Source organism: Hypomesus nipponensis, chromosome 17 (genome assembly GCF_054491055.1).
Source record: "Hypomesus nipponensis isolate SF chromosome 17, ASM5449105v1, whole genome shotgun sequence".
Taxonomy (NCBI): Eukaryota; Metazoa; Chordata; class Actinopteri; order Osmeriformes; family Osmeridae; genus Hypomesus; species Hypomesus nipponensis.
The window spans coordinates 16,448,416-16,466,439 of record NC_140377.1 but is presented as its reverse complement, the minus strand read 5'-3'; the positions used below and the strand labels follow the sequence as shown (position 1 = coordinate 16,466,439).

The 18,024-nt window shown below is 40.1% G+C and overlaps 1 protein-coding gene and 1 long non-coding RNA gene across 2 annotated transcripts in view; both read left to right on the top strand.

Annotated features, from left to right (window-relative positions):
• The window catches only part of nfatc2ip (nuclear factor of activated T cells 2 interacting protein), a 68,134-nt gene that overhangs the window by 36,336 nt on the left and 13,774 nt on the right, over window positions 1-18,024 (top strand). Inside the window, exons 3-4 of the mRNA XM_084678908.1 lie at window positions 6,940-6,994; window positions 7,220-7,328. Of these exons, the coding sequence (XP_084535034.1) occupies window positions 6,940-6,994; window positions 7,220-7,328 (164 nt within the window). The remainder of the gene's footprint in view (window positions 1-6,939; window positions 6,995-7,219; window positions 7,329-18,024) is intronic.
• Window positions 4,489-5,661, top strand: LOC146253720 (uncharacterized). The gene is made up of 3 exons (XR_014731952.1): window positions 4,489-4,968; window positions 5,070-5,190; window positions 5,522-5,661. It is a non-coding gene; the product is annotated as an uncharacterized LOC146253720 (long non-coding RNA).

Below are 18,024 nucleotides of genomic sequence, written 5' to 3'. Positions count from 1 at the left end.
TATTTGCAACCATTTTCCTAATTGAAACGTTTCTAAAAATCGCTATTTTGGTACACTAATGTTACAGTGCTGAATTGCACAACAGTCCCGCATTTCTTTGACTAGCATGTCTACAGTTTTAAGTAAACTCCATTAGCAGCGAATTTCGTTTAATATCAGTGCATAACACTACTTACTTTGGAGATATCGATACGTGCTAGATGACGTACCCGAACCAAGTGGCATCCCATTTCTTAGGGCTATGTAGCCCTTACCCCTCAGTTTCGAGGGCCAAGGGCTTGGGGTACACTAAGGGCTAGGGGGAAGGGATAAGGGGGAGTATTGGGATTCAGCCTTTGTCTGAATAACAGAAGACTCATATATGGGACCCCTTGCGACATCTGCTGATAGAAAAGAGAATCACAGCCTTGGAATGCATGAAAGAAAATTTAACAGTAAACAGGAGTGAAATATCCTTAAATTCGCTTTTCCCATTGTGATTTTGAAAATGTAAAAATACTGGGTGATAAAACACATATCCAGGAAAAGTCAAGCAAGCAGGGATCTGGAATTTGATCGAAGATAAAAAATATTTTCTCTTCACTGGGCCCAAATGACCCTTCCCAGCTTCTTGTGTTAAAATGGGGGAAAATGTAAAAAATTGTGTTGCGGGTTGATTTAAGGTGTACGCCCCTAAATATTCTGCCTGTGCCCGCAAAATATTTTGCCTGTGCCCCTAGAATGATCAATTAGGGTCTACAGTAGCCTGGCTGCCAGCCCAACTTCTCCCCGCCGACAAAAAAATGTGGTCGGGAAGTTGGGTCTGGAGGGTCTCGTATTGGGAACAACTACATAAAACCAGGATCTGGGCGGACCAATGAAATTGCCAGGGCGGGCTTTATACGATGATGGACAGATGATCAACAGTAACGTAATCAACAACGTCACAAAAGAGCCCTTGAGTTGAATTTGTTTTCAACAAACAACATATTACGTTGCTCTGATAGGTTGTAGGTCTATCCAAATGAGCGTAGAGGCATTTGTTTTACGAGTTTGGTTGAAACACGCCCCGTAGTCACAGCCCAACGGAGAGTTTTCAGACTCATATTCTGACTAGAATTATGAGTATGACAACATCAGGCCAGGTCTACAGTGCTCCTAGTAAAAAAAAGTTGGAGTTGGGGGCCGGTTGCACAAAACACCCTTACGTTTTTGCCATAACTATGCAGGGCTCTAGAGTGCGATCAAAATTTGCACGGGTGCGACTAAAAGCTTTCCTAGGACCAGTGCACCTAACCTCCTCGCATCCGCTGCCTCTCCAGGAACAAAGCTTTGTTTCCGCTTTGATGGAACTCACACATGGTTAGATCATATTGTGGTCTAAACTAATCAGAGATAGAGATGGGGCGGGTCTTTACGTTTACATTTACATTTAGTCATTTAGCAGACGCTCTTATCTATCCAGAGCGACTTAAAGTACAGGGATATTGCCCCCGAGGCAAGTAGGGTGAAGTGCCAAGGACACAACGTCAGTTGGCAGGGCATTGATCTGGCTACCTTCTGATTACTAGCCCGACTCCCTCACCGCTCAGCCATCTGACTCCTGTCTTTGCCTCTGATTGGCTGTGGTCCACATAATCCTATTGGCCTACACTGCTCCGTGCTGTGGGATTGAAATTACGACCTGAGCACCAGAGAATCAGTTATGGCAGACCTGGGAATTGTACGGCCCGCGGGCCACAACCGGCCCACGGGCTTTCCCAATCCGGCCCGCGTAAGGTAAATCAAAAATAAATAATGAGCGGTAGTAAATATGTAGTCCTGAAAGAAAATGAAACAGTCCATACCTAGCAGTACATTTTCAAGCTAGTTGCTGTTGCTAGCCAAACGTCACTGAGGGGATTGATTGAAAGCGCCAGAAATGAGAATGTTTCTTTTGACATAAAGTTTAGGCTGTGGCATTGAAGGCAGCAACGCATCACACAAGCTTGAGTTTAAATACATTATTTAATGTGACATTACTTACTGTACATGCAAGTCTTGATTTGCTTAAATGTGCTGCTAGCACACCACAGCACGATACTCGCTGTGCAACTGCACATCAATCTATGCGTCGTTGCTAACATGTACTGGTGTGGTGATGTAGCTAGCACTGAGTACCCGTCTAAAGGCACTTTTTTGCCACAAAAACGTTGTAACCTCCGAAACCGTGCAACGCAACCTAAATAAAAATACAAGCAACGCAATCGAGACCAAGACGAACATTGTAGTCCAAATATTGACTGATCCTTTGGGGAGGAGAAAAATAAATAATAAATATATATGTTAGAGAACAATAAAATACCATGTTACTTTCCTCCATGATCACAATGACTCTTATTGAGTGACTCGTTGCTCTTTTAGGTTAGATATAACTAAGTTAAGTCTTGTACTCGCTGTGAAATATTTTACTGTTGATTGTTCTTCTACAGGTACAGTCCTGAACTTTTGTCGTTCATGTTGTTTTAATTTGTAACTTGTATAACTGCATGCTCTTATGGGTCTTCCCTTTTGGCACTTGTTTAGCTTTTTCACAATGTATGCTTCATGTTTTGGCTACTTGCAATGTTTGGGACTACCTCGTTGTTATGATCAGTGACCTATGCTCTTTTTGTAAAGCTCTCTCTTGGAAGTCGCTTTGGATAAAAGCGTCTGCAAAATAAATAAATGTAAATGTACTTGCACTGGCCAGCTTGCAAATACTGAGGATAGACTACCAAATTTGAGTTAGCCAATTTCGTTAGCAATGCTAGCTAACGTTAGTTTGCTAGCTGTATATAACATTTCACTGGGTCTTGCAGCTGACTGAAATTATTATGAAATATGATTTTCTACTAGCCATTTGCCTACTTTATCAAATCACAGTATTTCCAAGCCGTGAGTGTAACTGAGACAACACAGGAGGAGTCAAATGGCTGAGCGGTGAGGGAGTCTGGCCAGTAATCAGAAGATTGCCGGATTGATTCCCCGCTGTGCCAAATGATGTTGTGTCCTTGGGCAAGGCACTTCACCACAATGACTTGCCTGGGGGGGAGTGTCCCTGTACTTACTGTAAGTCGCTCTGGATAAGAGCGTCTGCTAAATGACTAAATGTAAATGTAATGTAAATCATTCCTCTTTCAAGTAATAAGCCCCCGTTCAGCATTAAATTAGCTGCATGGTCTGTAGAGATCTTAGGATGAAGCTGCATGACAGAAAGTGTTTCATTCTGCAGACATTGTGTTAATGTTTTATGTAGGGTGAGTTCAGGTAATGTGGGACATCAGGTAAAGTGGGACAGTTATGCATTTTGATGATTTAACATGTGGAAAACCGTTATCCAATCACCAGAGCTGATCTTGACTTGTAAATACAACACTTCTAGTCACTATGCAGTGGTTTTTATTTGTCTGACATCATCAGAGTAGGCGTGATCTGGCTTGACAAGAGGTCTATACAGAAAAAACGCATCGAAAGTTCAGCGGCATATGACATTATATTTCTCAATGATAAGGCTGGGAAAGGAATTTAAATGAAGTTACAATGAAAACTATTGCAGCATATTGAAGGGGTTTAACCACTGATTGAAACACACACAAAAATGTGTAAAATAATGCTTTGTTAGAAAGAAAAAAAACGTTTTATGTGACTGTCCCACATTACCTGATCATGTCAGGTAATGTGGGACAGCATTTTTCAGGTAAAGTGGGACATATAGTAATGCTGTGTTTATGCTATAAAAGTAATTTAATTTGACAGTTCTCAAATGTTTAATACCAATGCAACATACTGCACTTAAGTTCCCAACTAAATAACAACTTACAATGTCATTGAACCAGCGCTTTCAGACTTGTAAGCATGACCGCTAACGCTAGTCCAACGAAATGCTAACCCAGCGGGACTATCTAGGTAGCACATAGACTGCAGATCACTAAGGTTTACATCAGTTACACTTTATGCCTATTGTATAAGTCAAACCCCACAACTAAATGAATCTTGCCACACCCTTGCACCTAGCATTGTTGTATATAAACTAATTATTATTATATTAGCAGACTAGGCTGACAGACGATGACTGTCCCACTTTACCTGACAAGCTGTCCCACATTACCTGAAAATGGTGCCTGAGTGAGAGAGGGGGTCATGATATGTTTGAAAGTGTGTAGCTTCTAAAATATTGTGTATTCCGATTTCATTCCAACATGAAAATGTTCCCAAGCCCTAAAACGATTTACAGAAACACCACTGGGGCGAGTTAAGTTATTTTGTAAGTCTACTGGAGCCTCTACCAAAAAGTGTCCCACATTACCTGAAATCACCCAAACAAATAACATTTTTAATAACACCTCAATTGTTACTTATATAATTTGACATTTAATTTGTCTTGTCAAAAGAAGCGTTTATTTTGACATCTGGCTTGATTTTTTCAATCAAGGATATTTCTACTGTTCACCAGTCAGTCACAAATTCACAACGTCTGATATAGCGCCAGCGACGGAAGACAAGAGCATCATATTACAGTTATCGCTTTAAGGTTTAGCATTGGGGTTGAGGCTTCCTGAACAAAATGTTATGAAAGTTGAGTTGCTGGGCCGCAGAGCCATAGAAAAAGATGCATATTGGCAATTTGGTTCCATACAGTAACAGATTCAGATAAGAGAAATATCTCTGTTTTTGTTTAGCACTTAGCACTACCTTAGTAGAGTTAGCTATAACAGTTGTCGTACTGTGGTGTCGTTGATTCTATTTCGTTTTTTAAATTTTCATTTATATAGCACACTTTTAAAACAACAACAGTATCATTTAGCCATTTGACATCTATTGTGATGACCTGACTATCTAGGTCAGAAAGGAACAATCGTCCAGGCATAAGATGAAGTTCCCGAGTTGACGTTTATTAACCTAACGGTACACAGGCTACTAGTAAGCCAAACAGCTGTTTGGCCCTCGCCCACGCTAAATAAAAGAAAGGTAGCCCACAAAACAATAGTGACCGTCTCTTGTGAAACCCAGACGTAACAGAAAGAACAGACGCTAAACCTGGTCCTTACTTCGAATGCTCCATCCCCCAGCCCAACCACACTCCATGCCCCTTCGCCAACCACTGGATACCCGGCATCCGAACATTCTCGGCATTCCCGTGATTAGCAGACAGCAGGTTTATTGGCATGTCGGACCACGCGAACATTACTGGTAAACAACCAACTTACAGCCTAACATATGACAAGTCTTTCGGTGTGGGTCGCTATAGTGTATACACTATGTTTGTACTTTAACTGCTAAGATTCCTTGATGAGATGCCTTATCAATCTATTAACGTTACAAAAGATGAACACTGCAGTCAGATAGCTACCCTGTTTGCTATTGTATAATCCCTTTTTGAAATACGTATTTCAGAGTAGGCCATGATCTAGTAACTTAAAGGCTGGGAGTTGATTGAAGATAATGGGGATATGTTTAAGATTGAGATTGGACTCAAATTTGGGTAATTGGATGTGTAGGCCTACATGTTGTTTTTGCTTAGGGTTCACTTCAAACATTAAAAGAAAGGGTGAGATAGCAGACTTCTTCAAAAAGCTGAGCAAATGGGATCAGATGGAAATAGACCCCAGTCCTTGCACCACCCCAAGACCTCAGAGCAGCTCCCTCCCCGAAGCAACAGGCACCAGGTCAGAGCATACTAGGCAGTCAGTCACATGCCAAGTTTAGCTTGTGTTTGTAGGCCACACATGTAAGCCTACACAAAAACGTTTGTTTTTCCCGATTAAGCCTCACTTTAAAATGTTGGTGGTTGATTCATGAATGTTCTTGTTTTGATGGCTGTGGCATTTTTTGTGTGAGTATACACTAATAGTTATGTTTTAATGTAAAAGATTCATCAAAGGGTCAACCTCTAACCTGGTTAGACCCAGATTATATATTCATGAAAACAGACGGACAAAAGTCTCTCCAGTTTGTAAATACAGCGTGTGTAAGAAAGAAATGAGTTGCAATTCAGATGTGGACATAGTCTATTCATAGTACTTGTAGAATTTAATTAAAGTAACCCTAGTGGACCATACTAGGCCACACTGAAGAACTTAGGCTAAAGTGAATTGCAATTTCTACTTCTAATCAGCAATCATATGAATCACATTTACACTGCTTAGACATTTTCAGTCTTGGTCTGTGGACCCCCTGAAGTATCCCTGGCCACCCCTTGGCCACCCCATATATAAAAGTCTGGTTCCGCCACTGTGTGCGAGCAATTTAAGGTCGCGATTCTTGTCCCAAATATGGCAGGCTTCATTCAGTGATTGAAACAAATATTAATTACATTAAAGTTTTACAGTATAGAACCAGCATTGAACGCTCCGAGCGAGCTGTGCTGTGGTAAACATGGAGATGTAGCCTCAAGTTGCTAGTTGTTGAATAGTAATCTAACTCTAGCTTACATAGTTTACACACTACTTTAGCTGTAGGCTCAACAAGTTAACCATCAACTGACCAAAATCCGAAATATTTCCAGACATCGCTCTTTAGATTTTTTGGGGTTACAATCACTTTCTCTGCTGCGGTCAAGCTGGGTTCTGCACTTACTGCCATCTTCCATGCAAGTCAACTGTCAGCAATGACGCTCAGGCACGCGTCCACCCGCAAAGCAGACAGAGGCGCTGTCGCTGCGGTTGTTTTTTTAAAACATTTGAATATTAATTTTCACATTCAATTTTTTTTTTACCACTTCAAATATATATTCGAATTTAGAATATTCGTTGACAGCCCTAATAAGTATCCCTTTTGTTGTTAACTCATTTCTGTGTGAGTGAAGTTCTGGGTATGGTGAAGTTGCATTCTTTTTGAAAGTAAAATAGTTTCCATTTAGAACGTTCCTTTGTCAGTGTTGACAAAGGAAAAGGTATGTTTATTTTGTGTCATTAAGCTTGAAGTTTTTTTTCTTTATAGGTAAACAGCAGTTTACAACTGAAGCCGACGGCCTTTATCCAAAGTGATACAGCGGGTAAGGGTTTTCACTGGTGGCGCATTATGCCTTCTAAGTTGGATTTTTACAGTGCTTAAGGCGCCAATATTTGTACATTTTGTACCTTTTATTGTAAATCTGAAGAGGACCATATAAATTAGAATTGTATACCTGCGTATTGATTTTCATGTTTGATTAAACATATTAGACGTGTCAATCTGTTAATCTTTGAGTTTATTTCTGATTGGTCTGTGCTCTCCGTAGGTGGCAACACAGAAGCCAGTTTGTGTGTCCAGTCAGAAAAGAAACCTATCTGTATAGTCTTATCTGACTCAGAAGAGGAGTCAGAGGAACTAGAAAGGAGTACACATCGGTAAGTTCTGTGGATAAAACATGTCTGAGTAATTACCACATTAGTTGGGGTTAGGGATGCCCTTAAATGAAAATTATCGGCCGAAATAAAATGAAATACCTAACACTGAATACTAGGGCTGCAACTAACGATTATTTTTAATAATCGATTAATCTGTCGATTATTTTTCGATTAATCGATGAATCGAACAAAAAACAAAAAAGCATGAAAAACCCTTCATGCAAAAACAGAACTGACAGTGCAAATTCACAGTGCAAAAAATCTTCAGAATGTGCACAAACAGAAAATTGAAAGGTTGTGGAAGTAGGCCAGACTTTATTTGAATAATCGGGTGTATATTTAAGATTTTTTGACACAATTTTGAAAATTAAGATTTGCAAGGATTAAGCTTTTTTCAAAGATATTATTTGAAAATTAATTGAAAAAGTTAAGGCTGTTGAAGTATACCAGACATTGCTAAGATACTCTGGTATCTGTTTGAGGTTTTATATTCATACAAATATTATTTATCAAACTGGTATGGGTAGTTTTTACCCGGTCCCTTATGCGACGCTGCAAAGTAGCGTCTTCCAAATGTGAAACGAATGTCGAATATGAAAATAACTTCACCTCGGTCAATTAACAAACTTTTTCGATGTATTTAGTGTGAAATGCTCCCACACCTTGGATGACTTACGTCGTACTAATTTCTCTGCCTCCGCCATTTGTTTCAGAACAACGTTACTCAACAACGTCTCTCCAATGGTCTTTCCTCTACCTCCGCTCTGCTCCTCAACTAAACTTTTTTTTAAATACTCAAACATCTCCGCGACTTATTGAGTGGCTTAATAATCGCGCGACACAACAAATCGATTATGAAATTCTTTGCCAACGCTTTTAATAATCCATTTTAATCTATTTAATCTATTTGTTGTTGCAGCCCTACTGAATACCAAACACGTTTCTCAGCAAAAAAAAGCTAAATTACAAAAATAAATAATTGCCATTGCATAAATTAAATAGCCTAAATGTGCTTTTTACTTTTTGTCTTGCTTTACAAATAAATGTATTATTTAATAAATTATAATTTAAATACATATTTTTTTACATTCCAGCAGACATTATCTAATAATGCCAGGAATCTCTGTGTGTATGTATCTGTCTGTGTATGTATCTGCGTATTAGAATGGGATTTAAGGGCAGCGAGTTTCCCAGGATTATCTCGAGGACTGGGGGCAAAGTTCATATTTTGCAGGGCCTCATTCGTCGTAAGGGTTGAAGATAAGTTAATCAATTGTCCCTTTATTCCATTAACATTAGCGAGCTAATTGAGAACAGCAAATACTGGTTCGTCAGCGGCTGATCCGCATCCAAAACATGTGGTTAATTTTAATCAGGCTAAACTCATCAGGGTACGTGCACGTCCTACTTCAAAAGACAGGAAAGGTCGATCACCAAAACCTTGATTTTCTAACGGGATGATGGCGGAAAAGATGAAAGAGAGATCGGTGATATTCTCACTATCCGAGCAAACTATTATAATGAGTCTCTACAAAGACAATAAGCATATTATCATGGCTTGGTCAAACACCACCACCGCTGCCAGAGCAAGACAGGCAGCTTGGCAAAATAATTGCTGATAAGCTTACGTTTTGGGAAAATTTATAGGGTCATCTTAAGTGCCTCATTACACCAATCAATCAGATCACATTTATTTAAATGTGCCTGCTGGCAGTAGGCTTAATGGAAATGAATCATCGAACGAGATATTACTAGCAAAAATAATGATCTCAACTCTAATAAGAATAAGTAGTTAAAACAAGGCCAAAGAGTATCTAATTGACACAAATTCATAGACACTTATGATGATATATGTACTGAAAGCGTTTATATCATGTAATATGTGTATATGCATGTAGGCAGTGCTCGAAGTGGGCCGGTACTCACTGGTACACAGTACCAGCACCTCTACATTTTACCCTTAAGCTTGCTTGCCGGTACGCTAGATTCAAAAAAAGTTATCTAGACAGCATCAACTGCTGCCTGAGTAAAACATACTTTTCACTGCTGCTTTCAAACCTAGAAACTAAACGACTTTCATTTGTAAGTAATTATGTTAGCCTGGCTTCAGAAAGGCACTAAAAGAGCGCGTGTGCCAGAGCCAGACACGTCAACAGAGGTCCAAGTCCCACCAGAAACATCGGGTAGGCTACGAATCATGAGCTGCAAACTTGTTTAAATAAATACATATATTTATGTATGGCTGTGGGAACCTCGACAGCACGAGAATTTAAAATATTACTTTAAAATCCACCACCGCGGAATAACCCCGCATTAGCGGACTGGCCATCGGGAACACCGGGTGAAGAATAACAATGGAAAACGAAGATAAGGAACGTAAGGGTGGGGCTGAAAAATAAATAGAAAAGATCATCACAAAGACATCACTTTCACTAGACAATAGGGATGGAGATTTGAACTGATTTCACTATTCGAATAGTATCCGAAATTATTTTCGAATATCCGGATAATCTATTTTGTTAATGTGGTTCCGTTATGTAATTAGCCTGACGTGACGCAAAGCATACAGTAAACACATGAACCACCACACATTCTGGCAATAATTGGGACTGTTAAACTATTAGATTAAATAAGGGTTGAATAAAGAAAACAAATGAAAGATCAATTTATTACTAGACGAAAAGACAATGAACTTGAAAAAACGCTGCGTCTTCAGACTTAGGCTCTTAATTTGGCGGAAAAGCGATTAGCCTATTATTATGTGAAATAAAAAGTAGGCTACATTGGACTAAATTAAACACATTGGGTAGGCTATCCACCATAAAAACGAAAGACACACGGAGAAATATTGCATATTAACTTGGAAACGGAATCCTATAGGATACGGTGCGCCACCACACAATGCAAACATAAACAGCCGATTACGCTAGCTCTACATGGCTACTGGTAAGAAAATAAATAAGCCACAACTGCATTAGCCATCCGCATTTTTATTCAGGAGAATTAACATGTAAACATGCTCAGGGGAGAGGCGAGTACGGAGTCGATTTACGAGCAGGCCGGCGTAGAAAAGACTGCAGGAACTGAGGTTGCTGCGAGGTACTGCTTAGCCAGGACACTATGCTTCTTGTAGCGCCAAATGAAATGAAAGGAGTCTCGCAGCAGAACACAGGCGTAGCCTACCTTTTTTGATGGTTTTCATCATTTTCTAACGTCACAACTATTAGAATTCACAACACGACGCGACGGTTTTTCAATAAAACATTTTTTTAAATCAAACTACGCTCATAAGTATTCGAAAAAAGTATTCGAATACTAACTTACTTTAGGATATCCGGATATTCGATTAACCACGCCCATCCCTACTAGACAAGGTTTTACCAATTAAAAAACAGCCATTTTTATTTTACACAAGGCTCAAAAACTATTTTGCGCTCAAATAAAGGCCAAAAAAGTTGGCCTTTAAGTATCGAACTCCCGAACTAGCATCACATCAAACACAGACTGTGCATGCATTAGCAGGCAGCGGCGGTGGCGTAGCTATACGGGGGCCGGTTCTGGTGGGCTGGTCTGGATAAAAGTCCAGGGCCTATTTTTACTCCCAGTCCGTCCCTGCCACCCCGCAACATTAAGCCACCCCCCTTATAAAATATGTTCCCAAGGCTATGCATTTATGTTGTTAATAAATAGGCTAACAATAAATTGTTGTTGTACCAGCAATCCAAGTTTTGTTTTTCACAGTAGAAATCTCAAATTTCATAATGATTTGCCAATGCAAGAGAGTACTGGCACCTTTTTTTCTCCACTTCATTACTGCATGTAGTTCTATGTGTAAATACCTCTTTGATTTCATTGACTGGGACATGACCAGGGAATATGATGACTTGATTCATCAGCTGGTTAAGCACCAAGTACACTTTTCTTTCAGCAACGCATGCTGCGGCTTTGCCAATGTTTTTTGCATCGCCTGTATAAAAATGTACCTGACCCTAAAAACCTAGGGCTATGCAGAGTCTGAAGCACAGTTAAAGTTTCAAGTAGCTTTATTGTCAATTTCTTCACATGTTTTATGTCAAGACAGAAAAATGAATCCATATGACGTTTCCCACTCTCCCACAGTGAAACCTATAAAAAGCACAGGCACAACAGATAAGACAAGACATTTCCTAAAACATAGCGTTACATATTCACGTACAGCAGCATAAGTTCATAATAAAGTATACAGCTTGCTGCGGCGTGTGATATTTGCAATGTACGGCCCAAGAAGGTCTTGCAAATAAAATCCTTGTCGGCTGAATCGATATTGCTCAAACAAGAACTCATCCGTGTGAAATAAAGGATCTTGGCGATCGCAAAGAATTCTATTGATATGGAAAGCTAATCGAACTAGCTCCTTGGTCAACTGGGTTTCTCAAAAAGGGAGCTGCCATGTTTTTTTCCGGGGCTGTGGCAAGCTTATCCAGCTACACTTACGTTAGCCTGCTCTGGAGCAGGTTAGTGCTAATTGATATGTAACTATGGTGATTTATTATTGGTACCCCTAAATTTTAAGTACAGAATTCAGAATATAAACGCAATATATAGCTGCAAGCAGCAATGCGGTTTCCTCTGCAAAATTGCTAAATATCATAAATATATACATTGTAGAAGATCGAGAGTTGGACAACGAGAGCAAAACTGCTTAATGTTTGGCCAACAACAATAGCCTGGATGGGGATTTGAACTTATGAGCATTAGGTTACAAGTCAGTCTCTCTATCCTCTCTGCTACACATCAACTTTGGAGATTTTATGAAAAGAAAGGGCAGCGCTTTGGAACAAATGTTAAGAAACGGTTGACATTTCAAAGTAAAATTGTGTGAAATTTTGCATGGTACTTCAGAATGATGTAATTTTGAAGCTAATCAGGTTTGAAAAACCATCAGTCCAAATTATATTTAATTTATCGACACACAGATATTGAGGCAATGTGGACATTTACATAAATACACTTCTTTCAGCCATTTTGTATTGCATTTCTTATTCCATTTCACCCTATATAAAGACATCTGCCCGCACACTATCCCCATCCATGCTGTTTCCCTCTCTCTCAACGCAGATCACGTCAAGGCAGAAATGCTGCGGTGGCCACATGAGGTTTAGAAGTAGCCCAAAAACTGGTTTTCATAGCAACGGATATCAACAAATCAGATCAGTCAAACTTTATTCAGAAAGGGGGGGATGGTGGGAACATTAAAAGTGTAGGGTACAGTGAAAGTGAACGCGTCTTTCTGCCTTGAAACTGCGTGCGCATCATCATCTATACCCCATCTATATGTAAAGATAACATCCAAGATATCAATTTCGCCAAATCTGACTGCAGCTTTGTATACCATATGTACTGTGTTATGGTCGTTTGAGTTAAACAACTTGCTAAATGAATTAAATGTCAAATCCAACTATAAATGCATAAGAGAGAGTTCCAATCATATCTGATTCCTTTTAAACCTAGAGGTTTAAAATACTACCTTTGCCTAAACTGACATGCACCAACTCAGAGAACTGAGTTTCAACATCCATTTACACATTTAGTCTCTTTTTTTTTACTCTACTCTTAAGCCATGACTATGTTTAACTTAATTTCTGCACTTCTCTGTCACCAACTGTCTCTGGAGTGGGGGCTTCAAAGGGTGTCTACTAGTGATGGGAAGTTCGGTTCATTTTACTGATTCGGTTCTTTGAATCTTGTTCAGTAAAATGAACGAATCTTTTTTTGAGTAATTTGTTCATTTCAACGGGGGGGGGGTGTTATCACGTATCATATTCTCATGTAGGTTAGTGCATGACGTACACCAGCAGATACTATTTCAAGAGAAATTCCTGCATTAAAATAATGTATCATGAGTTTGTATGATTTAGTCATGTATTACCACACTAGCATTTAATTATCACGTCAAACAATTACACTGCACTAAACTGTAAGTGTAAATGTAAAGTGAAAATAACAAAATCAGTCAGTATGATGACTTGAGCGAATATCATTTCACGTCTTACTAAAACAGCGGCCACGCGAAAGGGAATAAGGAAATTGTTTCCTCTACTAAAAAATACAATGCGGGTCACGTGAAAAAAGGATCCAAAGACTCGTAGAAAGACCGGGTCGGGAAATGAACGAATCACTCGTTGAGAGGACTCGTTACCCCCAAGTCTTTATAAGGATTTGTTCAAAATGAACGAATCGTTCGTTTCCTCTAGCTACAGAGCCTATGCAAGTCACGTGAAAAATGATCCAAAGACTCGTAGAAAGACCGAGTCGGGAAATGAACGAATCACTCGTAGAGAGGACTCGTTACTCCCAAGTCTTTATAAGGATTCGTTCAAAATGAACGAATCGTTTGTTTCCTCTAGCTACAGAGCCTATGCAGGTCACGTGAAAAATGATCCAAAGACTCGTGGAAATGAACAAATCACTCGTTGAGAGGACTCGTTACTCCCGAGTCCTTATAAGGAATCGTTCAAAATGAACGAATCGTTCACGAACGACAAATTACTCGTGTCTACAGGTATAAACAAGTTAAATTTAAGACTTTTTAAGACCTTTTAATACCTCTTCCAAATGAAATTAAAGACCAAACTTACTATGGAAATACAAATCAAAAGTGGAAATATACAGTAATCTTTAAATAAATACTGATGTCTGTTCAATATGAACAGTATGGTAAAATGACAACAATCGGTTGAGTTTAAGAACATTGACTAAAAGTGTGTAATGCAAAATGATAATTATGAATAAATTATATTTATTCTTACACTATGGTGGAAATGGTGGAGCAGAAACTAGCAATTCCAAAGGCAAAGGCCTGAAACAAAGGCAAATGTGGAGATGTATTGATGTGGAGCACAAATCATCCAAGGAGCAGTACTTTTCTTGAGTGGTTTTTATTCAGATTAATAATCATTGGATTCAGGTCAAAAGTCTATCACTTGAACTGGTTTCATCACTTAAGACACTCAGTCAGCAGCTTGTCATGCTGGGACATGGAAAAGAATAAACATTTAGACATCAAGGTAACATTTTTTGCTTTGTCCTTTTTCATCAATGTCTTCAAAAAAGCCTGAAGTCTGCAGTGCCAGTAGACACAGTAGTCTGTGGGGTGACTGTCTGTCTCTGGAGGGCTGGCAGGCAGGGGCAGGCCAGCTAGATGAAGCTGTCTTGGGGTCAGGGCTGAAGAGAAGCCGTCAAGCAAGAGAGGGAAAGTCCAGCAAGGGGTCTGTGTTTCTCTCAACATCTTTTGCATCCTCTGTTACACTCAGCATCCTCTGTTGTTGCTCTCAGCATGCTCTGTTGAGCAGGCCTCTCCATGACCCTCCCGATCTGTAAAAGTGAAGAAAGGGTCCATATTAGTATAAAAAATAAAGCTTTTCGCATCTACACTTGATACAGACTTCAGTTTTGACTTCGAAATGCAGTGGCACTAGTTCAAACTTTAATCCAAATGTGTTGACCTGATGGAGCCTCATGCAAAGTCACTCAAAACAGGGGTTTGATTCCAGGCTCTGGCAACTGTATTTAGCTCTAAACTGGTCAATATACACATCTGACCAAAGACCAGCTCGACCTTTGCCTGTAAACAGTGATTCTAACCAGAGTTGGGTAACGTTACTTTGTATTCATTTAGCAGACGCTTTTATCCAAAGCGACTTCCAAGAGAGAGCTTTACAAAGTGCATAGGTCACTGATAATAACAAGATAGCCCCAAAACATTGCGAGTAGCCAAAACATGAAGCACATATTGTGAACAACCAAAATAATTGCCAAAGGGAAGAACCATTAAACAAGTTACAATTAAACAACATTATAAAACAATTGGGTTTTTTCGACTTAAATAGCTGTTTCTGATTGGACGAGAGACGTTCCATGAGTTGAATTATCTGACAACAACCCACTCTGACTTTTCACTCCAATAAAAAATCACTCTGCGATGAAACATTCGCGTTGATACAAATAAGTAACCATAACAACGGGGACGAGTCAAAGCCTCCATTTACAATTTGAAAGACTTTAACAAGCTAACTTGTACTTACAACAATGACTGACTTCAATATTTATTATAACGTATTTGAAAAATGTTTCTTTTCAGAATGTACTGTGTCAGTGTCACGTAACCGCTCATCTCACATCCCGTTCTCTAATTGACCTCGCTAGTCAATCTACTTCATGGTCTGCGGCCGACACGACAGCAGTAGCAGCAACTCTACACATGGCCAATTATTTTCTGCTTAAGAATCTAGATTTTATTTGGGGACAATGACATGGCTCGATAGCTGGCTAGTCTTGTCGTTAAACATACTGTCAAATTATAATTACAGTTTGGAGAAAATGTCCACTTTGATGCGGTCATCTCACATCAATTTGCTATTCAACTAGCTCCACAGGCTGCGGCCGTACTGTAGCCTAGTACTAGTATGGCCGATACTTTGTTCGTGAAAATCTTGATATTGATTTTGGGGTAGTGACATGGCTGGTTAGCTAGCAAATCTTCCTGTCAAACATAATGTAAAATAATATTTACTGTTTGTCAACTGTACACAATGTTATTGCCTTTGAATCTTGCTAGGCATAACGTTAGCTTTCGGGCTAATAGCTCAGCTGACGTTAACACCGGAACTATTTTTTCGCTGCGGAGGAACAATGGCAAAATACACATTTTATTTAATCAATAGCTGTATTTAGATCTTAATTTGTTGACTATAAAATTGTTTTATAAAAGCAATATAGTACTCGTGCTCGTGGGGTTGTTGAGGAATATACCACGGGTGTTGTTGCCTACGCCACTCGGCCTCCGGCCTCGTGGCTACGGCCGAACACCACCCGTGGTATATTCCTCAACAACCCCACTCGTACTATATTGCTTTATGAACCGCTATAAGTGCAAGTGTACCTGTGGAAAAACAAGCAACGATATAAACAATATATCACAGCGAGTACAAAAATGTAACTCAGTTTCCACTAACCAAAGGAGCAACAAGTCTCTAAGCAAGAGTCATTGTGACTCTTGAGGAAACTAACATTGGCAAACCATTCCTAAGTACCATTGTACTCCCGGAACAAGTGCGTCTTGAGCCTTTCCTTGAAGGTGGAGAGACAGTTAGTGTCTCTGATGGAGGTGGGGAGTTGATTCCACCACTGTGGGGCCAGACAGGAGAAGAGCTTGTGTTGAGACCGGGTGGTCTTGAGCAGTGGGACCACCAGGCGGTTGTCTGAAGAAGACCGTAGGTGACGGGTGGGGGTGTAAGGCTGCAGGAGAGACTTGATGTAGTCGGGTGCAGTCCTGTTCACTGCTCGGAAGGTCATTACCAGGGTTTTGAATCTGATACTGGCCGTGATGGGTAGCCAGTGGAGAGAGATGAGGAGCGGGGTAACATGGGAGCGTCTGGGTAGATTGTAGACCAGACGGGCCGCTGCGTTCTGAATCCTCTGAAGAAGGCGGGTTGCGCATGCTGGGAGACCAGCGAGCAGCAGTAGTCCAACTTGGAGAGGACAAGTGCTTGGACTAGCACCTTGGTGGAGTGCTCAGACAGGTATTTCCTGATCTTTCAGATGTTGTAGAGGGTGAATCTACATGACCGGGAGACTGCAGCAATGTGGGCCGTGAGGGAGAGCTTGTTATCCATGGTGACCCCAAGGTTCCTGGCAAAGGATGAAGGGGTCACCGTCGCAGATCCCAGGGTGATTGAGGGGGAATGACAGGTACAGCTGCGTGTTGTCAGCATAGCAGTGGTAGGAGAAGCCATGGGAGGTGATGATTAGTCCAAGTGAGGTGGTGTACAGAGAGAAGAGGAGGGGTCCAAGTACAGAGCCCTGGTGGACACCAGTGGAGAGCTGTTGTCAGTTACTAGTTACATTTCTTGTAAAGTAACTAGTTTCGTTACTTAGTTACTTGCTGTAGAGAGTAAGGCGTTAAGTTACTTTTGCGTTACATTAAGAAGTCTTTTATTTCTAAGACAATTCACCTTGGTCACTCTGATGCCCAGAAGATTTTTTGACCTCAGCAATAGCACATATTTGACTGAATAGTCAGTGTCAGTCGGATATAACATGATCAATCCTCATTGTACAGCAATACGGATCAAGGTAATAATCCGCCATAATGACATGCAATATTTTCATGAAGTTCTTGAATCAAGAAACTCTTTAATCAACAAATAATTTTGTTCACTTCACTTATATGGGCTGAACCAGACTTTACTTACTGGAATATAATCCTAAAACCGCTGCAACGATACAGCGACGCATCACACAAGCTTGAGTTAAAATAATTTAATGTGACATTTGGCCTACTGTACATGCAAGTCTTAAATAACTATTTAGCTGGTCGGCTCCATGACGCCAGGTAAGTTGGGCTCGTGAGACTGCTCACCAAATGAACAAAGGGGAACCCACTTGTCTAGCATTTTTGTAGGTACCTAGGTTAGCGAAAAGTAACCTCAACTTTCCTAGACTTTTAGCCACATGCTGAGGGCTCGCGACCAAAAGACTAACTTGAGTAGCGCATTACTTTTTTGAACAAGAAACTAGTAACGGATTCATTCAATTAAATAAGTAACGCGTTAAGTTACTTGTTACCTCACAAAAGTAGTCTGACTACTGTAACGCCTTACATTGTAACGCCTTACACCCAACTCTGATTCTGACTGTCAGAGAACTTTGAGTAGTT